The sequence below is a fragment of the Oreochromis aureus genome, linkage group 14 (assembly GCF_013358895.1).
Source record: "Oreochromis aureus strain Israel breed Guangdong linkage group 14, ZZ_aureus, whole genome shotgun sequence".
NCBI lineage: Eukaryota > Metazoa > Chordata > Actinopteri > Cichliformes > Cichlidae > Oreochromis > Oreochromis aureus.
In genome coordinates, this window is record NC_052955.1 from 33,638,921 (window position 1) to 33,666,905 (window position 27,985).

The window sequence follows — 27,985 nt, forward strand, 5'->3', positions numbered from 1 at the left end:
CCAAAGATTTAAACAGGTGGCATGTTTACATTTTTGCATGTGTTTGCTGTTACTCTGTGATTATTTGTTTTTGCCTCTTTAAGGAGTGCCTGATGTTTTCTTAATGTGATCTTTGCTGTGAACAGTCCTGTTCCTACTGAATATCCTCCAGTTTCTCTTACTGTGCAGTGATGAAGATCTAGGACTAGAAATGTGTTTATGCATCTGTATAACGCTTCTTATGAGAGGCTGTAAGAGGTTTTGTAATTAAGGTTTGGTTTAAAACAACAAAGATGTTATGAAAAGAGGAAGAAGACTTTATACACTTTGATTTATAGTAAGCGGCAGTATCTGCAACCCACTCTTCCCATCTCATCATCTGAGCTGGAGACATGTTTGTAAAATATTTTGGTCTATTATGTCAGTAGAGGCTAAATGTAGCCTAGAGACATTAAACTTGAGTAAAGAAACACGGTACAGAGGTCTGCTAAGGTCATTTTTGTCCACACTCCAGATTTTTTTCTCTTTTCATTTCAAACATGTGGTATTTAAATTCAGCTGATAATACCTCAGAGTCATTTCTCTTAAGGCATTTTACTGCATCTTGTACTCCTACTCTTTTTTTTTTTTTTTTTACATATTATCATAATATTGGGTTTCTCTTTAGTTACTTCCTGTTTTATTTTGAACTCACTCACCTGATTTTATTTTTTGTGTCTGTCTTCCTGCTAATTTTCCCATGAGGGAAACAGGTGTTCCTTCTAAGGTGTTGAGTATGCAATCATTATTCCCTTTGTTCCCTGTCAGATTGTGGCATATTCTTGTTTAGTTAAGCTTTCCCAGCATTCCTAGCATTCACTTTTAACTGTATCATGTGCAACCTTTTGGAATGTTTTGGGATTTGTTTAATGGTGAGTGCATTTCTAATAAAATGCAGGTGTATGTAATATATTTAATAATTTCTAAATTTCATTCCTAGTTTTTGTGCGCACAAGCCTGGATAACCTTATGTAATCTAGTAAAGTGTGTATTTTTTAAGCCTAAGGTGACAAACCTTTGTGATAATTTTTTATTGATTGCCAGTAGGTATCCAGAGCCACATTTCATTCTATTTGACAATACAAAAAAAATCTCTAATTAAAACTGATAAGGGCTTTGATATGATTCATATCAGAAGTTGATTAACCAACTAGAATTTTTACAACAATAGTAATCTCATTGTTGGATGATAATAACATGAAAGGACTAATTGTGGTGGTGCAAGACAGGAGCGACATTGTCTCTGAGTCAGAAGGCAGCATGGATTTAATGAAAATGTGCTCTTAATTTTAAAAAACATTAGCTCTAATCAAACACTTTGAGAGACGGAGGCTACCTGTCATCTCTGCCGTGATCTCATTTGTTACAGTGATTATATTAAGGCGTCAAAGTTAATTTGACAATGACATATTGGGATGGTTTAAAATTAAATACTCATTGCTCCTTTAAGCAAACAAACTGCACAAGGGGAAAGAAGACAGCAACAGATACACATTGTGTGTTATCTAAAAAGTCTAAAATGTCATTAAGATATACAGCGTTGTGCAGTAGACACACATTCAAGTGGAACTGCTGCTTCTCATTTTCCACAAGGGAGAGCATAGGCAAGTATATATACTTAACTTATGATACTATGGTTTATGCTAAAATGTCAAAATGGGTATTTTTCAAGGCACCAGACTAGGGAAGAGATCCATTCAAAATAAATGTAAAAGTCTAGTGATGAGTACAGAAACATAGCTATAGCATATTTCTTATGACTGCAGTAAAATGAAACTCATTTAGCTGTAAAAGATCACATACCCATTTTATGACTCTATAAAGTCTGACTTCCAGCTACTGATGATTTAGAAACTCCAGACTCAGATTTGGGTTTGTGGTATTTTTTTACATAAAATGTTTCACAAAAAATGTGCAGGCTGTTTTCTGTAATATGTAATAACTTCCCAAATGCCTCCACTGAGCATTTTATATTTATTTGGTGTCATGATCTGTGGGCTGTGGAGCGTGTGGAGCTGAGTGTGGAGACTCAAATGCAGATGACGCAGAGAGACAGGAACAAGTTAACGTAAAGCAAGCTTAGGCTGGAGCGTGAGAGTACAAAAGAAATACCAAAACATAACAAATAACCTGAACTGGGAAAGGAAACTAAGGAAACATGGGACTACCAGGACATGAAGACAAATGCGCAGAGACTCCGATGAGAGACAAGCAGAGACTGAGACAATATATACACAAGGGGAAGATTAGGGGGAGTGGAGACAGTTGGAAACACAGCAAGAAAAAATTAGATGTAACGAGGTACGGGAAGCAAACTGAACTTAATTCACAAGAAACAAGGAACAATCGAAATAAAACAGGAAGCCCAAGGGACACAGAGAACTCAAAACAATCAATAATTTAGAAAAATCAACAGTTTAAAAACAAAAACACTGGCTCAAGACCTACACCATGACCTACACCATGACCCTTGGATGTTTTAAACTTAGTCTTTTTCCAGATTAAAGGTTTTAATAATGGATTGCATTTTATATAGCGCTTTTCGAGAACCTCAAAGCGCTGTACAATTCCACTATTCATTCACTCTCACATTCACACACTCCGATCTAATAATTAAGATTGAGATGTTGATAGTTTTTTTTATTTAAAAATCCAATATTGTATATGTGTATATTTAAATATATTCTTTACTTTATTTTTCTTTTAGATGCATGAAACTTATTAAGATTTTCCTAATATTTGTTATGTGTAGTTCAGCCCAATTCTGCTGGGATCAGCTAGTTGTTTTTTGTAGCATTTCAACTGCTTTGGTGGACAAGTTATGCAACATCAACACACACTTATACTTATTTTCATTTATCATTACATCGTTACAAGTGCCAGTAGCAGTAGATCTGCAAATAGTTAATAGCGGTTGGGTTGGATTAGCCCACAGAAATGTCGATTTAAGGTGCGTGTGTAAAACAATTCAGATATTTATGTTAGTTTACTTCCATGTAGAAGACTAACCATAAATATTTATGTAATAACACAGCAATTTCACATACATAAACATAAAATCAAATCGAGACATGTAGCATCAATGGCTGAAAAACAATGGTGCTTTTAGCTAGATAGCCAGCTAGCGCTAGCATCAGCATCAGTGATAATAATGGACTCATATTTAACTGGCTGACTGTTTATTGGCAATCTCTGGTCAAGTTTCTGGTAAAGTAACCACTGTGGATGACATCTGAGTTTTACCATTAAGAGTAGTCAACTGTCTTTAGCCTCATTTTTTGATATTAACATACTTAAGTACTCAAGAGTCATGACTAATCCAGAGCATGCATGGAAAACAACCCTACTCGGTCCTGTGTGCTTGTACCATTAAATATTTTCCTGCTGTGTTAGCATGCGTTTGATTTTTAATTATAGCTGTTCTGGATGTTTTCCATTTTTCTACCAACTCAGCCAATGGGAGCTATGTTTAGTCTCAAAATGTTTCTAGCCCATGAGAAGAGAAATGTGATTCAACCATAGTTAATTTCATTTACAGCTGCCTTTTTTTTCTAATGTGAAATTAGGATAAATGTGTGTTTATTGTCCAGGCCATAAACCATTTGATGGGAAGTGTGAATTAAATTGAACACTTTAACAGAGAATCTAACTGCACAGGATGAGTTCTTTTGTAGAAAACTGGACACAGCGATTGTAACTTTGTAACTTCATCACTGCCACACAAACCAGACAATAGTTTACTAACTGAATGATGGTTATTTTTGGTTTTTTTATTCTTAAAACATTCCATTTTGGCAAACCACTAAACACAAAGTGTGTTCATTATGAGGCACAATAGGGAAGCTGGATTTACTCAACAATACGTTATAATGAGTTGCTTTAAAAAGTTATTTTGGATTAATTTGACCTCGACCTTTTCTCCCTACCAGGTAACATCCGGAACACGGAGAAACTGAGCTATGATCGCCAGCAGCAGTACGAGATCCAGGTGACAGCCTGGGACTGCGGCCAGAAGAGAGCCTTGCACAGCGTTCCTGTCCGCATTGACGTCAAGCCGGTCTGCAAACCTGGCTGGCAAGGTTGGTCCTTGTTATATCTGCCTGTCTGTGTTTGTGTGCAAAGATTTCAGGCAGGTCTGACTGTGCGGTGTTTATACACCCAGAAACACAGATGCGGTTGTTTGTGTGTGATTACTTGGGTTTGTGCAGTCTGTGTGTGGCTTCATTCTGTTGATGTTCACAGATGTGCTTATTTGTAAGTGATTACTCATAGTGTGTGTTCCTACTTACCTCTAAATGCATTGCTTAAGTCGGTATGCTTCATTTTTCTCCATTTGTGCTTATCATAATGTCTACATTTCTCATCTTTCTTTACCTACAGTATGTTTCTATATTTTTCTCTCTCGCTTTCCTTTTCTAAGCCTCTTTCGGTCTCTCTTTCCCTCCCTGAGGAATTGGCCTGTCAAGCGTAGCTGGTGTGATCAACAACACTTTACTAAAAGCACTGTGACTCAACCTATACCGCTCCTAGCACATCAGAAGATGGTCTTGGCAGCTTTAACAAGGCCCAGAGTAATGCAAAGGCAAGCGTCTGAGTGCTGCCACAACAACACAAACAGTGCTTAAGATAACTTTAGATGCAATTTACGCTTGTCAGAGAGGGCGGCAGCACGTGATGGAAGATGGCCACATGCTGTTTTCAGCTTCACATGTAACCATGCGCAATCTGTGTTGTTCTGTCATTAACAAGGTGATTCATGTGCTCTTTGGCATCCAGCCATTTATCGTCCCACAGAACGCAAAGATAGCAGGCTGGTGATAAACAGCAGTAAATGAGGACCCTGGCAGCAGCTCAGTGGCAGCCACTGAACCCTGACAAAACTGCTAAGTTGCTTGGCTCATATTCAGTCTTGTTTCAATCCTCCAACTTGTATGTTTTTTTAAGGCTTCTGGAAAAGTGTTTATGTTTCTGATGTGACTTTTTCACAGAAAAAAAGTTTGAATCTTATAATTCTGTTTCCAACAACACTAGGACACGGTTTGAAATATGAATATAAGAAACATCAATATTAAATGTTTAAGAGCAAAGAAGAGGAAGGGTTGAAAATTAAGAGTAACTTTTGGACAAGATCCAAAATCCATGCTGAAAAGACGATCTTCTGGTCTTCAGAGGCCACTGCAGTAATAACTGACATGATTCAATTAAATAGTTTTTCTATCACAACAACATCTGCATCAAGGCGCTTTGTATTGTGAGGTAAATACAGAAAATCCCAACAATCTAACGAACCCCTATGAGCAAGCACTTGGTGACAGTTGGAAGGAAAACCCCCCTTTTAACAGGAAGAAACCTCCGTCCGAACCAGAATCAGGGAGCAGCAGCCATCTGCCACAACCGTTTGGGGGAGAGGATTTCAGATAAGCGTGATGAATCGAAATTTCAGCTGCTTTTTGGTGTTCTCTGAGAAAAAGAAGAGCATAGAGGAAATCCTTGGCTTACTATCGGTGCACAGTTCAGAGGCTAGGATCCATGCATGTACAGCATTGCATTAGTGCTCTTGGCATATGTAACTTCATATCTGCATGACATATAAAGGTTTTGGACTATATTCTAACACCTAGATGGCAGCTTTTTCTGGTAAGCTCTTGCTTATTTCAATAAGACAACGCCAAACCAGCAGGTATTAAAACATCACTCTTACTCTAGTAAAAGAGACCAGGTAATAAACTGGCCTCCCTGCAGACGCGAGCTATCACACACTGAACACATTTGGCAAAAAATAGACCCAGAAGGGTCGAACCGTTAAAACTCTGCAGTATATTGAGTAAGGATGAGGAAACATTTTGCTTTCAGAACTACAATTGTTCACCTCGGTTTCCAAACATTTATACAGTGGTGTTAAAAGAAGAGGTGATGCAACACAGTGGTAATAATGCCCCTCTCCAAGCCTTTTTGAAACATAGTCCTGGCGTGAAATTCAAGAGGAGCATTTATTTTTCAAAAACACAAGGCAATTTCTCTGTTTCAACATCTGATGTTGTCTTTGTACACTTTTAAATTAAATATGGAAAATAAAATATTCGACAGTCGTTTTTTTCTCCACAGTTTCCCAAGCAAGGTGGAAAAATTAAGATGGGAAAAGGGTGAAGCAATCAAATTTAACATTAGTACTATTTAGTATAAATATTTTCTTAATATGGATCAATTCAAACTCCACCAGAGTAGGAGGCTTAATGTTAAGATTCACGGGAATCAAAAACCAAAGAATGAGGGAAAGAAAAGTGTAAAAAATGTCACCCTTTATTTTACAATTCAAATTATTACATAAATATGTTATATTAAAATGTATTTTAAAACAATTGCTCACTTTGTTGTGTTTTAATGGTAAAGGTTTAAGTTAGAAATAATCACGATGGCACTTTGAATATTTCGTATTTCACAATGTACAGTTGAACTATCAAGACGCCACAACAGAATAGGTTACACATAAAAAAAAATTGTTCATTGTGATATAAATACACATTCATAAACTCACATATTCACATATATACATAACTAATAACAAAATTAAAAGCCCAAGCTTAATGTTGTGTAGGTCCACCTCCTGCTGCCAGCACAGCTCTGACCCATCAGTGACGACATTTACAGTTGATCCTTTGGCTGCTGTCGGTACTGAAGTACTTAATTCTAGATGAGGCTTGCTTCATGCATTGGATGGATGGATGCTGATGAATTGAGACTGGGAGAATTTGAAGGCCAAATTAACATAGTGTGCTCTTTTGTCGTAGTGCTCATGCTGTTCCTGTGTATTTTTTTATTTTATTTTTTTGCTACTGTCCCTTCTGGGAGAGACCACTGCCATCAGGGAGGGCAGTTGCCATGGGGTAGATGTTTAGTTGAAACAAAGTAACCTACTGCTAAACCTTAGACTACCCAGGACAAAATCTAATCCAGCTGAAAACTACATATTAACAAGATGGTCTGTTTTTTATTCACTTTGCCAATCAGGAACTGATCAGTTTTTAGGTTTTGGTGGGTGTGTGTACAAGTTCAGTTTGCCTGGCACGCGTACAATCACGCAGGCACACACAGAGCAGTCTGAGCTGTTATGGACGTAAAAGGTAACCTTTACGCTCTCTGTGATAATGCTGTCTTTACACTCTGCTTTTGTGTGAGCATTTTTTCAAGTTAAGATTTGAACTCCGAAATTATGGTGAAAAGATCACACACACAAATCTACACAGAGACACTGTTCCTTCATGAAAGGGCACTTGTCGCTATGAGCGTTGTTTGTCAGCAGGGAAAAAAGCGAAGGATGGAGAGAAAAGTAAATGCCACGGCCATAGATCAGGGGATATTTAATAGGCCTAGTGGTTGTTGTATTAAACACAGGCTACTGCAGGAATGTCAAAGGTGCGTGTGTACACATACACACACAGACACTCACAAAATAAGCTTTCTTGCAGTTAAAAAACTGTAACCTGTCTGTTCAAATTAGCCATGGTCTCTGGCTCTGGACAGCAGGGCTCAGTTGTGTGTCTCTACCAATCTCAGGTCTTCAGTTGTTCTTGGAAACTTCTTTACTGAAGGGTTCTGCCTGTGCGCACACACACACAGACTCACATTTACAGAGGTGTGTGTAGATAGTTATTTTCAGCCACATCATACAGCTGTTTTCAGCTGTCCACCAATTAGTAGAGCATTTAACAGATGTTTAACCAGATGTTTCCCTTAAGGTTTGTAATCAGCCAAAGGCGGGTCTAAAAGAGAGCGATTATTTGGCTTTTGGCAATCCAGCAGACGAAAACATGTCTCCATATAAATCATCATATTAGTATGTAACAACAAAGATGTCCTAGAGAGTTACCCATATCAAGTTATAATGTGATGCTTTGTCAAAACTTGTTTCTACAAACTCCTGCTGGCTGAAAAAGATTTAAATCATTTTCCCAAAAACAAAACATGGAGGTAGTTGCGTCTGCTGCTGATGGACTTTTTATTTTTAAAGCTTCAGTTTTAGCATTTTATCTACTGTCCTGTTTTGGTTTAATTTATTGAATGATTCTTTGGGGGGTTTTTTTAGGGAAAAGTAACGATATTTAGATGAGAGGGTGGAGTGCTTAGTCAGCAGGCTTGTTCTGCCATATAGACATAACAAAGAGACATACATATCTGACAGCCTAATAAAATACTAGAATTTCATGCATCAAAACTGAAGCAAAAACATTAAAAATGTTCAAAAAGTCACCAACAGCAGCCTACATGTGTGATCGGACCAGTTTATTGAGAGTAATGATTATAGGTGAGATCTAGCGGACTTTTGAAACCTGTAGCCAAGGTAGCCAAACTCCTGATTATAGTAAAGTATGGATGAGTGTGCCAAGCGATGATTTTTAAGAATACTTTTTTGCACTTCAGGCTTAATTCTTTCAGCTCTGGTTTAAATATTAAAAAAACAAAACAGCAAGAGTCATCTGGTGTTTTACACATCAAACATCTCTGTCCAAAGTAACCTTTTCCAGATCTTAATGGAAGAAGATACACAGGCAAATTAACTGGACATGGATCATGGTTCAGAGTGCCATCTAGTTCCCTCAGCATGTAAACTTGCAATCAGTGCTCTGATCAGAGCCCACGAATCTGTCCTGTACCTGCATCTCTTCCTGGACCACATTATGTTTCATTTGTTGCAGGTTCTTGGAAGGATGCCAATGTCTGTCCCTCTCAATGCCAATATGCTCTGTAACTGTCTCACCGGTGCATCACTTCTTCATCGTTTTTTTAGTGCCTTCAGTCTGTTCTATAGCAGGAGACTACACCGCCTCTGCTTTTTTCCCTCGACCAGTGAAAAGCTATTTAAAACTTCTCAAAGTATAATAGTCCATCTCATATCTTGTCTATTAATCTCCCTTCTCCCTCTGCCCACATACAAAGACAAACATGTGAATACACACACACAAAGACACACAAGAAAAACTAATAATGGATTGAGCCGCTGTTGAGCCTCTTCTCTAAATTCGAAGGGATGGCTATCAGCTTTATTTGGTGTGATACAGTTTGTCTCTAACACAATAACAGGCACATTGACAGAAAGCTTTATGTGGTCAGTCTTAAAGCCAGGAGGCCCGAGACTAGAGACCGAGCACTTTGAGAAAACAAACAGTCTCAGAAAACAAAAAAACTCCTTGTTTCTCAGTGTTTGTGTCCTTGGATGGTGGTCAAACACAGAAACAGTCACCAACACAACTAAATTGACTTTACGGGGTACACTCTTCAAAGTTTCACAAAGGATTCTTGAAGTTATCTGTAACTGTAGTGTATGACATCATTGCTTGTTAATCTACATTTTGGTGTTACAAAAGAAACAGTATATATTGATCAGCACATTATGGTTAAGCATGAAAGTGATATTTGTACCATATAATGTGATTTTAATTGAAAAATTTAAGCAGAATTTAAATGTGTGTGTGTGTGTGTGTTGCCTATTTTCCCCCTCCTTAGTTGTCTTACAGGCTCTTGGTAGGCAGTGCTACTGGGAACACCTGGCAAGTCTCCCTGGAGCATTTAAAGAGCCGTCTGTCTCAGTGTTTGCAGTCTTCCTCCTTTACCCATGTCATTTATTTGTTTGGCCTCAGCCTGATTATTTTAGGTTCTACTACATCTCACCATATGCCTAACATGGAAACACTCATCTAACTGCTGACACACTGATAACACTGACTAACACTTATCCTAAAATTAATCATGCTTTTTGTGGTTTATAAATTCCTACGTCTGTTGTATTATTTGTCATGGATCATGGAACTATGACAAAACTTGCAGCTCAATGCTGATAAACTTGTAGGGCAGTGTACTTGCAATGACAACGCTAACATGCTGATGTTTAGAAAGTGTATGCACCTATTCATCATTTGTGAGAGTTAGCTTGAGTACTGACATGGACTAGAAAGAAAGACCTTATGCCTCCCATACTGGCTGCTCTTCATTGGTTCCCTGTTAAATCCTGATTTGAATTTGAAATCCTGCACCTCACATACAAGGTCTTAAATTATGAGGCCCCATCTTATCTTAAAAGCCTCATAGTACTGGATCACCCCGCTAGAGCAGTTGTGGGAGCTCTCAGAGTGCTGGTTTACTTGTGGTTCCTAGAGTATTTAAAAGTAGGATGGGAGGCAGAGCCTTCAGCTTTAGGTCCCTTTTTTGTGGAACCAGCTCCCAGTTTGGATTCAGGAGACAGACACTATCTCTACTTCTAAGATACTTTCAAGTTTTCTTCCTGTTAAAAGGGAGTTTTTCCTTCCCACTCTCGCCAAGTGCTCATAGGGGGTGTACTGATTGTTGGATTTCTCTTTATTGTTGTGAAGTCTTTACCTTACAATTTAAATTGAGTTGAACAGAACTGCTGTCATTTGCTAATAAATAAATAGTGTAGCTGAGGCTAAAGTGAATGTTAGCTTTGCAAGGAATGAAATGTGTGCTATCATCGCCAACAACAGGAAAAACAGCTTCCAAAACCAATTCTGTCGTCTATGCACTCCACAGCAGAGATTGTAGTCACAAGCACACAACTGCACAACCAGCGACAAGCACAGGCCTTGACTGGCAGATGTCGCACTGCTGAAAACAAAAATCTGCATATGCATATCCTTCCGTTGTCTTTTGAGTGTTTTGAGCCTTGAATATTTGTGTGCCCATGTTTGTGAATGTGCACGATGCTCACTGTGCCGTTTCATTTTTTCTTTCTTTCATAACCTCCTACAGCCCCAAACTCAAACTAACCCAGAGGCAATTAGTAGGCACTTTAGACTCCACGTCTGCTTTCTACACCGGAATAATTAGAGCAATATAGCATAGATGTTTATGTTTTAAAAGTTTACATGTCGCCATCATTTTCTTCCTAATTAGAGTCATGGATCGCACCATTAAGACATGAGTGCACACTTATTTGGAGAGAGGTGGCATTTCTTATTCGACTTTCAACTGAACAGTAACTTTTTATCATATCACTCTAGTTTTTACACAACAAATTATTCAACTGTTTAACAAGCATGTAGGTTTTACAGAAATATAGTTGTGAATCTTTTGACTAAAAATATTCCTTACTGAGACTGTTTGATGTTTTCATATCAGCGGAGATGTAAGTGAAGAAAAAGTCATTGACATACAATGTACTGATGGTCCTGGCCATAAAACTGTGGCATGAGGAGAGATAATTACGAATTTTATATCTCTTGAGCATGCGGTGGTGAGATGTGACTAGTTATTAAAAATGCATGCACCATACATCAATACTACTCAGTTTTAAAGGTTTTTGTAATGAGGATTGGAGTAATGTTTGCAGTTTGTCTTCCTTAAAATGAATTGCATTGACCAATTCCATAAAAATTGAGGTAAACTTGTTGGATAGAATGACATTTATCTAATGGAGGAAAAAAACAAAGATCTGATGATGATTATGATAAGAGGCTTTGGTTTGGAAGATATCTTTAAAAAATGTCTGTAAAAAAAGGATTGCATCGGAAAAAGATGAAAACTCAGTCTTAATAAATGCCTGTATGTAGCAGCTTTCAAGAGGATTAAGAGACATTAAGTGTGCAGAGATTGATGTTGTGATTTTTTTTGCACACATTAGGCAACAATTGTTCCTCATTTTTGTCAGAATATATAAATGTCCCTGTGACATAAATACAAATGTATTAATGAATGAAAAATTTTCAAATATGCACTGAATTGGCAGTCATGTAAAAAAAAAGTAGTTTGAATTGTGGTGTGTTATTGCTTAGTTTTCACATGACTGTGTATCCACCATAACTCAATAGCTTGTAGATCAGTCTTACCAGTGATAACTTGAAGTAATTGTTTTCAATATGACTTTATCAGTGTCTCACTTTGTTGTGAAGGGATTTCGACCCACTCTTCTTCACAACATTGCTTCAGTTTGTTGAGGGCCTGGCCATTCATTTATGTACACCTCTCTTACGGGTGCTCGACAGCAGTCAGTTGGGTTTAGGTCTAGACTTTTACTGGGCTATTACAACACCTTGATTCTTTTCTTTTCCAACCATTCAGTTGTAGATTTGGGATCATTGTCTTGTTTTATGACAATGTTTCAGTAACGCTTTACCTGTCAGACAGATGGCCTCACATTTGACTCTAGAATACTTTGATACACAAAAGAATTTATGGTGGACTCTATGACTGCAAGATGCCCGGATCGTGTGGCTGCTAAACAGCCCAAATCATAACCCCTCCACCACAATGCTTAACAGTTTATGAGGTGTTTGTGCTGATATGCTTTGTTTTTGCCAAATTCGGTGCTGTACGGTACAGCCAAACATCTCCACTTTGGTCTCATCTGTCCAAGGGACATTGTTCAGGAAGTCCATGCTGCCATGTTCTTTTGGGAGAGAGGAGATTTTATTCTGGCAACTCTTACAAACTAACATGTACTCTCATGAAATTTAACATATAACGTGCATATAACGTCTTGGGTTTTTTGCAATTTCCATGATTTTTGGACAGTCTTACTATGGGGTAAATGTGGCTGGGATGTCTGCTCCTTGGAAGACTTTGGATATGTATTGAGAAACACCTGAATGCTCCAGATCAGCAAGCTGGACATGATTAACGTTATGATGTAACCAAAACCATAAACTCTTCCTATCCTTTGTTAAATAGCTTTATTTCCTCTAAAACTGGTAAAAAAAACAAACAAACAAACAAATAAATAAATAGTTGCAGTTGCAACGGTCCTCCTGGTAAAGGTTACTGTAAATGTGGTGAAAACTGTCTACTGAACCTGCTAACTCATGGCAGAGGCAGACTACTGGTTATATCTTCATATATCTTAATTTATCATTTTCTAAGGAGGTGTCAGAGCTCATTGTGACAGTGTGTACTGTGTTAGCAGTAAAGTTGGTGGAAAGTTGAGGACCAACTGAGAATAAGCGATTTTCTGAGAGCAACAGACACTTTCAGGCAAATTCTCTCTTTGAGGAAAGAAGCTGAATTTTCTGCCTAACTCTTCAGTATGCCATGAGTGTGTGTGTGTGTGTGTGTGTGTGTGTGTGTGTGTCTGTCTGTCTGTCTTGGGAGCCAACAGTACTGATCTACGATAAGAGAGGGAAGAGGATGAATTAAAGAGAGGAAAAAGAAAAATAAATTACTCTGCACTTCCTTTTCCCATTTCCTTTACCTCCTCCTCTCTTGCTTCCTCTCTAATCTCACACTGAGGCTGTCTGACTGCTGCTGTAGCACTTTTCATCCCCTCACTTGTATTAGCTAGTTTCCCCATATTAAATTCATTGTTTCCTCTTTTCTCCCTGTCCTTAATGTCTGTGTCTCACACTCTTCTTTTCTTTTGTGGGTATTGATTCTTTTCCCTATTCCCTGTTCCCATATCATTCCTCTCATTTCGCCATCTGGCAGCTAAGTTCAATCCTCATGTTCATGTTTCTTTCATTCTTGCTCCCTTTCTTCTTTGATCCCCTGCTAGTCATAGCAATTCGTGCACATCACTGTTTTCAGGCTGTTGTCTCTTGCCACTTTTCATTTTTATTGCATTACATCATAACAAATTTGTGCGCATTGTCACAGGGATCATCTCACGCAAAGTCTTTTTATTCTTCTCTATGGCTTTAGGTAGAAAGGATGGATGAATAATGGTAAGGGTAAAAGCCATACCTTTGCTTTTTTTTGTATCTTAAGAGACGCCTGTGGTAGGATGAAAATAATGTTATGAATGCAACTTGTGTTTTTTAAACTACTGATGTGAGTACTGCCATTAGTCACTTCAGCGTTGTGGAAGTTGTAAAAAAAAAATCCAAAAAACTGTAAACTTGTACTGAAAACATCACATCTTGTTCTAAAAAGAAAAAATATACTTTCATATACAAAAGTAGCCTAATTTCCCTGTTACTGGTAACATCTGTTGCACAAATAAAACCTTGCAACAATCAGGAGAATATGTAGCTTCACACTGTTATTTCAAGCGTCCTCGATCCAGTTTCATGAACAAACAAGTACCTTCACATTTGCCTGTTGCAAGTCTTCAAGGTTCAAGGTTCTTTATTTGTCACATGCATAGTTATACAAGTATAACACACAGTGAAATGTATCCTGACATGATCCTCGACATGTGCAAAAAGGGGGGGGTAGAGGAATAACATTATAAATATATATATAGTATATACATTGGGTGAATGTGCAGTAGAAGCAGCAGCAGGTGAATTCTGTACATTAATATGAATAGACATCTGACTATTTTACAGAATGGACACTATAAACATATTTAAAGTTAAAGGAAGTTAAAGGAATTGAGTGTCTGGAGGAGAGTCTCAGTCAATTATAGACGATGTGAGATGGCGGGGTGGGTGGTGTGTGTGTGTGTGTGTGTGTGTGTGTGGGGGGGGTGTTGGTTTAGGGTCCGGATGGCTCGAGGATAGAAGCTCTTCTACCAGATTGTAGAAGTTGGAACAGTTTGTTGCCAGGATGGGACGGGTCCTTCAGTATCTATCTGCGTTGCTCTAGTCCGGCATCTCCTGGTGTAGGTGTCCTGAAGTGGGGGAGAGCAATCCTGCAGCAGCGTTCTGCTGTACGGATCACTCTCTGGAGAGCTTTTTGGTCCTTCACACAGCTGTTCCCGAACCACGCTGTCATGTTCTGTGTGAGGATGCTCTCCACAGCGCCTGTATAGAAGATCCTGAGGATCTTTGGAGAGACCCTGAACTTCCTTAGTTGTCGGAGGTGATACAAGCGCTGCCTAGCCTTCTTGGTCTGGACCTGAATGTGGGCAGCCCATGTCAGGTCTGAGGAGATGTGGACACCAAGATATTTGAAGGACTGCACCCTCTCCACTGGAGCTCCATTGATGAAAATGGGCTTGTAGTCTCTGTGCTGACTCCTTCTGAAGTCCACCACCAGCTCCTTGGTCTTGCTGACGTTCAGCTGGAGGTGGTTGTCCTGGCACCATGATGCCAAATTCTTCACTTCATCCATGTAGGCCGCCTCATCGCTGTTGGAGATGGCACCCAACACCACTGTGTCGTCAGCAAACTTCACAATGGTGTTGGAGCCGTGGGTGGCCACACAGTCAGAAGTGTAGAGGGAGTAGAGCAGTGGCGAGAGGACACACCCTGTGGTGCTCCTGTGTTGATGGTGATGCTGTCGGAGACACACCCACCACTCTCACCACCTGAGTTCTGCCGGTGAGGAAGTCCAACACCCATGCACACAGACGGCTGTTGAGTCCCAGGTCCCTCAGCTTTGTGAACAGTCTGCTGGGCACTATTGTGTTAAACGCTGAACTGTAATCAACAAACAGCATTCTCACATAGTTACCCTGTTTCTTGTCCACGTGGCTGAGGGTGGTGTGCAGGACATGGGCGATGGCGTCTTCAGTGGATCTGTTGGGTCGGTAGGCGAACTGGAGGGGATCTGTGGAGTCTGGGATGGAGGAGGAGATGATGTTCTTCAGCAGCCTCTCAAACACCTTCATGACTACTGAGGTCAGCGCAACTGGCGGTAATCGTTCAGGGATGAGGGTTTGCTGTTCTTGGGCACGGGATGATGGTGGATCTTTTGAAGCATGTGGGGACCACAGACTTCGCCAGGGACTCGTTGAAGATGTAAGTGAACACACCTGCTAGCTGGTCAGCACAGCAGCGCAGCAGACGGCCGGTGATGCCGTCTGGCCCCGCCGCTTTCCTTGTGTTCACTCTCCTCAATGCCGCTCGGACGTCATGCTCCGCGAAGCTGGTCACCGGTCTCTCGTTGATGACGTAATTGTCCTCGGTAGTCCAGCGGTAGATGGCATTAGCCGCCTGGCTAACCTCGAAACGGGCGTAGAACTGGTTCAGCTCATTGGTGAATGCAGAGTCGGCGTTGATCGGCGCAGTGTCCCTGGGTTTGTAGTCCGTAATAGTGCGTAGTCCGTGCCACATACTCCGTGTGTCGCCCTGGTGGAAGCGGGACTCCACACACTCCCGGTACCGGCGTTTGGCATCTCTCACCACGCGCCGCACGCCGTATGATGCCGTCTTAAAAACAATACTATCCACTTGTGCTTTTTATTTTGGGAAAGTCTAACAAATGCAGGTAAAAAAGACTATTCCTAAACAAATCTATGGAAATATTTCAATATATGTGACAATATGACAATATATAAATTGCTGGAAACCATTCTGAAACCTGAGCTTTTACCTCACAGAGATCACTTGATATGATTAGTTTTGACTTGATCTACATTATAACAGTATACAAAAGGGAAATGTTGTAAAATATTGACTGCCCTGAATTAAATTGTGTTTGGTTGCAATTGCAATTCATGATAATCTTTTTGTTCCTTTAATCATAAATTATTTAGTTGGACAAAGCCTTGACATAAATACATACCAGCACACTCACACACACTGACAGAAGAGTGTTTTTATTTCCTCAGTCTCGGTCTCTCTGCCACAGTTTCCTTTATAGTGCCACCTTACTGTCAAGATGACAATGACTGATCATGATTACAGAGACAAAGCTGGGAGAGGGATAGAAGGGGAGAGAAAGGGGATAAAACAAAATGGAGTGACTGGATGTCTGAGGGAAAAAAACAGAAGAAGAGTTCAGGGGAAGGATAAGGGAGACATGATTCTGTGTCTAGGGAAAAGGTTTGGAACATTAAGTCCTTGGGTCTTGTCTAGCTGAGGCTCCAGTTATGTAGATGTATTTTGCTACACACTACAGCCATGTTACATTCTGACCCTCTCCCGCACCTACAAGCTTTAGATGTGACTTAAGAGCAATACAGTGGAAAACCTCACTGTAGGGAGAAACGACCCTGGGGCAGACATGCTGCAGGGATTACGGTGTATTCCAGGCTTGGATTCCTTCGGGATCCCCCATGAGGAGATAGAGGACATGGGATGCCTTGGGTAATCTGCTCAGTCTTCTGATATGATGAGCAGGACAAAAGGAAAGATGGTATAAAGAGAACAATTTGATTTGTAGAGTCCAAAAAAGAACTTTTTGGATGATTTTTACTGAATAGTTTTAGTGTCTCCACTTTAAACACGCAGGATTAAATTGTCATTTTCACTCAATCCTCAGAGGGGGCAAAAGAATTAGAGTTACTCTAGACATGAAATTGGGGTCTTTTAGGAGGCTTCCCACAGAATTCTGCAGAATGAGAACTGGTGTAATTTCATTAAATTCCATTAAAAGCTTTATAAGATTATTATAATAGAAATATGTTTCTTACAGTGCAGACCTTTAATTTCACACTCATATTATGCTGTAGCACTAGACATTTAGTAATGACAAATTTAGCAGATTAATCATGTTCAGAAAACAACAGATGACAGATGATAACTGGTCCCAGAGCAGGGAAAGCATATCTAGCATGCCAGTCTCCCATCAGTTTTCCCTGAAGACCAGAGGTTCATCCATAATGGGAATGCACAAAGAACCAGAAAAACCTGCTGGATTCAGAGCTGGCCCAACTCCAGCAATCTGTATACTATGCCGGCCACTTGGTTATGGCGTTCCATGTATGCCTTGCCTGCTAGCATCTTGCACCCTGCTGTTATGTGCTGGATTGTCTCAGGGGCATCTTTACACAATCTGCACCCGGAGTCTTGCCTGGTGTGGTAGACCCCAGCCTCTATGGATCTTGTACTCAGAGCTTGTTCTTGTGCTGCCATGATTAGTGCCTCTGTGCTGTCTTTCAGTCCAGCTTTGTCCAGCCACTGGCAGGATTTCTGGATGTCAGCCACCTCCTCTATCTGCCGGTGATACATACCGCGCAGGGGCCTGTCCTTCCATGATGGTTCCTCCTCTTCCTCCTCTTTCTTGGGTTTCTGCTGCCTGAGGTATTCACTGAGCCATCTTCCTGGTGTACGCACGGATGTTCGTTGTCTCATCCTGGACCGTAGATTAGTCCCCGGCCTCCTTCCTTCTGCTTAGCATACAGTCTCAGCAATGTTTGCAATGTTGCCTTCTGATAGTGCAGTCCCCTCAATTCGGACTACCTTCCTTCTCTTCGTTACCAACCGAGATCTACTAGATGATGTGAATATATATGTATATGTGTGTGTGTGTGTGTGTGTGTGTGTGTATGTATATATATATATACACACACATACATCATCACAATCACAGAGTTCTCATATATATATATATTTTTTTTAAATCACATATTTTATATATATCTATAAACACAATCCAAAGGCCAATTCTGAGCCAAGAAAAATCTGTAAATAAATAAACATATATTTATTGCAAACTACACTGTGGGTCATTGAGCTAATAAACTTGTGTATAACATAAAGTTTTATGTTGAATCCTTTTTTATTCCCAGCTACATCACATTGGCAAGTTCATTATAACAGCTGCAAAACAAATCACATAAACAAGGCTTCTGCTGCCACAGCCTAATTAGATTTATATGTTGGAATCACAGATTTCATTTGCACATTTTAACAGCAATTTTTCAGTTTGAATTTGTTGTGTGATGCAAGCGTCATGCCACTCAGTGACTGTGTCAGGTTTTGCTGCATTCCCATTGGTTGGTTAGTAAGTAAGTAATCATAATTTTCTTTCTTGATATTAGCTTTTGGTTGCAGCACCTTGGTAATGGTAAACCTGTCTTTCAGTGCAACCATCACTTTGAAGGCCTGACCAAACAAATCATCAATTGGTTTTCAAGATGATTTAATTTTCTTCTGGTACAGTCCAAAATCATATACTTGGCTTAACACTGATAATTTGGGGCAATGATTGAACATCCTATCATGGAACACTGAGAAAGGAAATATCATTCCAGTCACTGGTGTGTTTTTTGCATTTTGACCTTGTTTTTCCACTTTTTTCTTAGCTTCCAACATTTTGTGAGCTGCACATTTTTCAGCTGCAAGTCTTGCACTCTGGTGAAACAAGTAAGAGCTCTCTATGCACTTGAGAACAAAAAGTATCTTGTATGGCACACAAAGAGCATGCATGAAAGCATTCAAATGAATCCTTTGGGGGAAAAGAGAGACCTAAGGACAGCAAGGAAACAAGAAAAATCAGAAAGATGAAGTGGAGAGAGATGGAGGAGGACTGAGGTGGAGAGGAAAAGGAAAGGGAAGAAAAGAGAGGAAAAGAGGAGCAGAGTGCTCTTTTATATGGAAATTGGCTCTCTCACTGATGGCTGGGACGAGTAATGATGACCTCCTCCAATACTTGAACATGGTGTCAGCATTTTTACATGTGCGCACGAACACACACACACACACACACACACACACACACACACACACACACACACACACACACACACACACACACACACACACACACACACAGTATTCACATAACCATTCTCCTACACATCCGCACATCTCCATACACATTTAAAAGCATGCAAGAAGTTACTGACAACACGCACACACACATGCACACATACAAAAACTCACTCTTCCACACCCTCAAGAGACAAGGAACAGTGTGAAAGTGTGATGATGCATCATTTTCTTAAGCACCTCTATCCATCTTCCCTTCCCCACCGTGTCTTTTTCCCTGCTTTTCACACCCTTTATTTCAGGCAGGATGATGGAAACTTACCTCAGTTGTGTATTTGTGTGTGTACAGCAATTTCAGTGCTTGAATATTCATATGTGGTTCTACCTGAGAGATCATCTATCAATATTATATCCATATCTGCTGACAAATCTCTTAATATTCAAGTTGGAAGGGAAGGAATAAGACAATGAAAATAGTCTGCGGTTACACCTGTGTTTGTAAGAATTCAGCCTTAACAGCAGCTCACTGTACTGGACTTAATTCAGAGTAATTTTAATTCTGGGAAGTGTTTACTTTTAAGGGAATTGTGTAGTATTTTGTATGTATTCAGCTTGTTTTCTTTGTTTTGAAACATACATACATACATACAAGAAGTTTGTAGTGCAGTAAAAATCAGATAAGAGTAGTATAACAGACTTTGATTACAGAATGTAGGAGTAGGTAGCGGATGATAGGTAATGATTTGTAAATAAATGGACATGAATAACTTTATTAAATAACATTATACTGCAGTATATTTATCACTAAATAGGCAGCTTATTGTCTTTCTTTCGTCAATTCTTTCTTTAACGATATAACACATCTTGGGATCAACTTGAAAAAAAGGTCAATGTGACATGTAAAAGTGAGGTCAGAGGTCAAATGTGACATGATATTTGGATGCAAACTATAATGGCAGACAGACTTACCCCATACCCACCACTCAGAAAGAGTGACGCACACATCCAAACACTACCAAAAACCTAATCTTCTTGGTGGAGGTGACAACGACTGGTTCTTCTAATGTTGGCTTTCTTTCAGCTCAAATCTATCTGGCTATTCTCCTCTGACCTTTAGCTTCAACAAGAAATTTTTGCCCAGAAAACTCCTGCTCACTCTATATTTCATCTTTTTCAGATCATTCCTATAAACTCTAGAGAAGGTTGTGGTGGTGCACGTTGTGGTGTGACCAGACATGTCGCCATCTACCATATTTCCCGCACTATAAGGTGCACTTAAAATCCTTTCATTTTCTCAAAAATCTTAGGTATGAATTCTGGTTGTGCTTACTGACCTCGAACTGATTTTATGTGGTACACGACACTCAAAAATCTGTCAAAAAATGTTTTAGCACGACTTTGCTAAGCTACGAAGCCACACTGCTATGTTAGCATAACATGGTAAATGGCCTGCATTTGTATAGCGCTTTACTTAGTCCCTAAGGAGCCCAAAGCGCTTTACACTACATTCACCCATTCACACACAGGTGATGGCAAGCTACATTGTAGCCACAGCTGCCCTGGGGCGCACTGACAGAGGTGAGGCTGCCGAACACTGGCGCCACCGGGCCCACCAGTAGGCAAACATGGGGTTAGTTAGTAACTTGCCCAAGGATATTTGGCATGCAGCCTGGAGCAGCCTGGGATCGAACCACCGACCTTCTGGTTAGTGGCTGACCTGCTCTGCTACCTGAGCTACAGCCACATAACATAAACACAGGGAAGGTGGAGGATGAACGCTAACTTTTTTCCACTCGATAAAAGTTAACGTGAGGGTTCGCGATTGTTAGGGACAAATGCAATCGCATGGCAGGATGCTGTAAACAGACCAAACTTCAGTCAGGAAAACAACTGAGATAACAATTCGAGGTTAGTCATTTATAAACTGTAACAACATGGGAATAGTACAGCTGTGAGAGAATTACGGAGAAGTACGGAAGTAGAGGAAGCAAGAAGAATGAGTTGAGTAAAGTTTGACTTATCTGACTGTTTTGTTTCGGTTAATGCGTCTTATAATCTGGTGTGCCTTATCTATGAAAACAGACGCGTTCATCGACAGTGCGCCTTATGGTATGAAAAATACAAAACTTAACAAATTTGCTGAGCATGATTAGCACTGAGAAGCCTAACCTAGCACATTTGCTGCATAAACCTAACAACAGTAGACTGTGCATCACTCCTCAGTGACAGCAGCACCACTTTTAAGATTTGATGCCAGTAAATATTTAGATCGTGATCATACAGAAACATATCCCTTGTTTCATGCGCAAGATGCAAAAACAAGATTGTTGACTTGAGCACGCACACATAAAAAGCTCCTTTTTCATGATCCAAACCTCAGTGAGTTTGTACTTTAGCACTGATGAACCAGCTTCACATGGTTGTTTTCATGTCTGCCCCGCTTCCTCTGCCTCTCGTCTTCCTTTCAAATTCACAAAGAGAGGAACTCTTGGGCCCTCTGTGTGAGTTCTGTTCAGCGTACTGCAGGCGAGCACACAGCTCAATAGAGACCAGATAGCTTCCTATTAAACCCACACTGCTTTTAAGACAGCTGAGCACAGTGCAGGGCTGTGTGTTATTGTGCCTGTGCATGCACGTCACATTGCGCAAGAGCTTTTCGTGTGATTTTTTAGATTTATGTCTTTACACTATGTGCGCTCCTGCTCTTTGGTTTATTTATTTATTTATTTATGGGGGTTTTTTTGGTTTTGTTTTGTTTTTTGAGCTCCTACTGCACCTGTCAGTGGTAGCAGCAGTAGCATCATACAGATACAGCTAAATAGTTTAGTTTTAGTTTTGGTCTGTGAAATTAAAAATACATTAAAAATGTCTTTTTCTCCCCTTGGCTTTTAAATCTTTTAAGTGTTTTTAGTCTGTGGGTGTCTTATTTTTTGCTACTTGTTTACACACGAAATATCCACGTGACTCTGCTCTGCAGTAATAAAACAAGTTGACTCAGTAAATCCAGTTGTGAGATCCCACCTCTGGCAATTTGTTCAAACCCTTTCTGACTTTCCTCTTCACCTAGCTTTATTGCATCTTTTTTCCCCGCCGCAGAGGTGCAAATCATCAAGAAACTGGATTCACTCACTTACTGTTTATCCAGTAGAATATTTAGATGCTACCTACTCGAATCCTGCAGTTTCCTATAGCAACTAAAAAAAATAGCATAACAGTATTGAAGACTGACAGCACTTCATAATGTCCGTGGAATAAGCAGGACAATACTTTGTCACAGCTATTCTGTTGGAACCTCCTGTATTTCATCGTACAGAGATATAACACTGACAGATGTTTCTCTGATTAATGGTCTTGCAGCCAGTCAGGCTTCCAAATAAACTCTTAAATAACATCCAGCCATTACTCTACAGCAGTGATTCTCAAAGTGTGGTGCTCAGTCCCCTGGTGGGCTGTAAAGACACTTCAGATGGGCCATGAAGTCATTTACAAGAAGTAAATATGTTTATTTTGTTATGTAGGACTTAAAATAAAGCACTGATATTTAGAAATGACAGTTATCCTCATTTTCTGGTGTATTTTCCATCCATCCATTGATTTGCTTTCACTTACCTGGTTCAGGGTCAGTGTGGCTGGACCCCATCACAGCTGTCATAGGGAGAGAGGCAGGGTGCACCGTGGACAGGTTGCTAGTCTATCACAGGGGTAACACATAGAGACAGATAACCATTCATGCTTACACCTACCTGTACAGCCAATTTAAATCACCAATTAATAACCTGACACATGCGTGTAACTGTGGGAGGAAGCCGGAGTACCTGCAGAGAACCTTAGAAGACATAGGGGTAAAATGTTCACACAGAAAGGCACCAGTCGCTGTGAGGTGATGGAGCTAACCACTGCACCACCGTGCAACACATTATTAAGCCTGAAAACTTTCTTATATCTCTTGTCAATAGTAGGAAAGAGCTGAAACTGAGCTGGTGCCAGATGTAATGATGTTCAGGAGAATCAACCTCAAAAACAGTCATGAGATCAAAATGTTTCAGTGAAAACATAAAGAAGGAACTACTTCATCTTCTGCTCATCTGATAAACAGAGTTTTGATCAAAGGTTTGGGTGCACCGCAGAAGACTTTCTGTTTTCCTAATTGGCCACAGCAGTCTTAGGTTTAGGAATGTCAGGGCAACAGTGTATGATTGCTCAGCTGCATGACGGTCATTAAAAAAAGGCTGCATTAAGATCATCAGTAGTTCATTTGTCAGTTTTTCTCTCCCCCACATTATGATTCAGTTTTCACGTATTAATGAAATATTCTATACATTACATCTACAGTTCAAGTTATTAAAAGCAACTTTATTAAAAATTTTATTAAAGTTGCTTTTAATATTTCAATTTTTTAATGTAGTTGTAGTCTATAGTATGGGCAGAAATCTGTGCATAGGGGGTAGTCTAAGTTGGTTTGTGAAGCAAAGTTTGTCAAACGAGTGTGAGTGTACTCATGCCTGCCATTGTGTCCAAGCCGCTGACACGTCACATTTAAACACAACATGAAGAAACTGGTCAGGTTATGGCAGTGGTAAAAAGGAGCCTGTCATTCTACATCTCCTCGTACTCATGTTATTGCTCTCACAAGATTTTTAGAAAACTTGACCTGTGACCTCAACCTTGAGGCTGAGGTCACTGAGATTCAAACAGTTTTTTATTAGTATCAATGGAATCAATTTGAAACATCTACATTGCTTCATTCTCAAGTTATTCCATTCACAATCTTGAGAGTCCACGCCACCCTTCACCTGCAGGGCAGAGTGACAACAATACCCCATCAGCCTTTTGCACTAAGGTGTAAAAATTAAAAGAAAACTGCACAAAAGAAAAAAACACAAAGATCCAAAGCGTATGTGAACCACAGTCTTTTGGCTCTTACTGTGGCAGATGCATGAAGGACTGCTGCCAAAGTACAACTTTTGTGTAACAAAGACAGCATCTGACAAATTAGCATTACATGACACCCGAGGATGTGCTTTGCAGCAACACATTGAGTGGCAACAATAGAATCAAAAGATACATAAAAAAACAACATTCTCAAGATCATTGCGGCCAAAGGAGTACTCAGCTGTTAGTATTCAGATGCTGAGGACAAATTAAAGTCCTTCAAACTATTACTTGAAAGGTTCTCGAGATTATTACAATATGCTTCAAGTATAAATATATCATTTCAACTCATGCAGCAGAAGTGCCCCTTTTATTATTACTGAGTAAGTAATAATACTACATCATATCCTTACGTCTCTGGGGACATAGCAAGGAAAATGCCTCACAGATCCAGAGATGTAAAACATGGTGGTCAATATATTTCCTCTGTGATGTGCGTAAAGTAGCATCTAACTGTTCAGTTTCAAGTAGCTAAAAATTCAACCTAAGTAAATGGACTTGTGCTCATGTCCCCGCTGCAAGAAATGGCCTTTTACAGCTTTGGTAGGTAAGGCTTTTAGTAGAAACAGACTGAATAAAATTGCCCATAGGGTTTGAAAGCAACATAAATTCTGTGCTTTTATGACATGAACTGGGGGGAAAAGGCTGAACTGACATATACCAGAACACTTTGGTTTACATCACTATCTTAAAAATAGTATTTTAGTGACAAAACAGAACGCATCACAGGTCTAGCACTGTAATTTAGTTCTATTGCAAAGCTAGAAATAACATAAGGCTTCTGCAAGAGTGCTTGGAGTTATTAGAAATTTTAAAATGAGCACATCAGTGCTTAAAATATATGACAGGGATAAGGTTGGTGATAAATGTTACTGTACTCTTCTATATATGTATACATTTATCTTTCAGAAATCAGAAACTTCATTGAAGACAGGTGCCATTGTGTACAATTTCAAAAGGAACATATTCCGGACACTGATATATTTCTTTGTTTTGTTCCTGTAAATACACTTCAGTACAGCCCACTGGGTTTTTGGCAAAGGACATTTTTCATTTCATCGCTGCAGTGTTTCCTGTTATTAAAGATAAATGCCACTGCCAAATATTTATCAGAGATATGAGGTTGTTTGTTTGGGTCTTATCTAAACCTAAGAAATAAAAAGGAAACTGTTTTTCTTTTGTGTTGAGAGTATATGGCTTTTCATTTTCTTTGCTTTTCTCTTAACAGTTCATATTTCAACTTCACTGCTTCCACACAGTTTCAACACTTTCTGCCTCATGTGTAACCACAGAGGCAGGAGGTGTCTCAGAAGGAAATGTGTCTTTTGGTGTGAAAGAACATCTGCTACTGTACTCGGCACTGTGATTGGTTTCCATCACACGCTACTCGCACGCTTGCTGTAACTCATTTCATTCCTACCAGTGAGCCACTTCCTCACTATAACTGAGGGCAGTGCACTTTTCACCAGTTGGTCAAACAGTATTATAAATACCATAGTTTATGACTAGGACTAAAGTGTATAAATAGACCTTGCCTTCTTATTAATCTGTCTCAATGTCATTATGTATGAATAACTTAACTCATTTTAACTCAGAGTCATTTGAAACTGGGTTTTTTTCACTTTTTGAGCAAATCACTACACTAAAGCAATAGTGGTGGAGCCATAGTGGTCAACACGAGTTTTACAAGAACCAATAAAATATTATGAATCGATAGTGAACATTGTGTGGTTGTCCTGAGCTCAGAGACAGCTTTTCATGATCATTTGTAGAATATATGCTTCCAGTTACATGAAATATTGTGAGGTAATGACATATCATCATATCACTAAGAAAAGAATCAGCTGGTTGGTAAAAACAAACAAACAATGGTGTCAATCTTCAGTATGATGAACCTGCTGGCAACATCATAAAAAGCTCACCAGCTCATTTACAGGAATAGTTGTACACCTTTCCTCTTTGTATCCATGAAGTTTATCAGGTTTAGTGAATGCATACTGGTCACTGCAACCTCCAGACAACTAGACTGCAGGTGTTCCTTTGGTGAGATTTAACTAAGGACTGAGAAGACTGAAACCACTTTAATCTTTCCTGAGTCTGCACCTTTTTTTAGCCCTCATGTTTGTCTAGTGCTCTCTAACCCATAACCGTTAATCACCTACTTCCAATCTGAACCAGGTCCTTCCCATTCCCATTCTTAACCAAGCTCTGCCCTATTATCCTTGCTCCTGCTCAAAATGTAGAGCTAGGCAGGCCGTGTTAAAGCCCCGTTATCACCGTTCATTTGTTCATGGAGTCTCTTTTTACTGAACAGCCTTTTACACCTTCTCGCAAACTTAAATCTTAGGTCTACATTCTTAGTCATCCAGGTCATGGTGGTCTCAAGCATTTGAAATAAAGGCAACTCTACTTCTTTTTGACTCATGAAGATTTTTCATCTCCCATCCAAGATGTTTCAGATGATGGAGTCCCAGGCATTTAACCCCTTGGAAGGGGTCTTAAGAGCCACTGGCCCATCCTGTAATCAAGTCATTAAGAATCACACAAGCTAGGGAGTGATTCAGGGCCATCAAAGGGGCCAAGGTGTGAATGCTTTGTGAGATGTTGCTCCACCCTGCCGTCATGTGAGATATTAAGGTCACATGGGTCAAGGTGTGAGTGGGGGATTGAAATGCCTGAGAAGTTATATGTTATATGTGACTGATAGCTGGTATCATAGGCCACCGCCTCTGTTCAGTGATGGTTATCTATGTCCACTGTGAACAACCGTCATTAATGACCCATGCTGCGATTCACACCTTGGCTCATGTGACCCTTAATGACTCACATGACTACAGGGTGGTTCTACAGCTGTGAGGAGACAAGGAGGTTAAATACCTGGGACTCTTCATTAGTTTTTAGAACTGAAGAAACCTCTTGGTTTCTTCACAAGCCTAGTTCAGTTGCCTTCATTGCAAATGCTCAAGAACATCCTAAATCTACTACAGTTATAGTCAGCCAAAGTAAATCTTCAACTAATAGTTGTAAAAGTAAGTAAAAAGAAAAACTTAAGGTTCTTTCAGAAGAAATAATTACAATTCTGACCAAATCTGACCATCTTATACCTCCATCCATAGTCATGTTTTCTTAAAGTGGAATTATATTAGTCTGTGATCCCAGCACATGAACTAGTGACGAAATGCACATAAATAAATAAGGTCATGTGCTGAGCTCAACTCCACAGGTCTAATTATGATATCGCTTTAATGTTTTGATTAGTGAGAAAGCTTCACATTCAACTCGGTCACTGTTCATACAAGTATGTGTTGGAAGCTGCAACTGGATGCACCTCCTGTTATACAACCACTATATATAAATATATTGAAATATGCCAACACTGGTATGTTCACACGCAAACCTTTGAGTATAAAACACAGACATGTACACATCCTGAACAGAACATACAAATCTAACCTACTGTTTTTAGATAAAGTTCATTAGTTGTTGAGCTGCACGGCAAAGTCACTCGATTATTTGGCCATTTGTTTTAACAAAATGACCCCAGTGTGGCTTTTTTACCAAGAGTAAAAGTTATACATTGGCTACCAAACACCGGAAGACTTTAAAACTTTTAAATTTTAAAGACTGGGACCCTCACACATCTAAAAATGTCTTAAGGCTTTTAGTTTGAGATTATATACTATAAGATTTTCCAAAGACTGGGGATCTTGGAGGGTTGCAGTTCAGAAAACCATAAACAGATCAACTTTGAGACTATTTCCCATCATCCCACT

General features: G+C 39.6%; 1 protein-coding gene across 1 annotated transcript in view; it reads left to right on the plus strand.

Moving 5' to 3' along the window:
- The window catches only part of LOC116321655 (calsyntenin-2), a 322,481-nt gene that overhangs the window by 209,184 nt on the left and 85,312 nt on the right, over positions 1–27,985 (plus strand). The window contains exon 5 of the mRNA XM_031741563.2: positions 3,948–4,097. Coding sequence (XP_031597423.1) covers positions 3,948–4,097 — 150 coding nt within the window. The remainder of the gene's footprint in view (positions 1–3,947; positions 4,098–27,985) is intronic.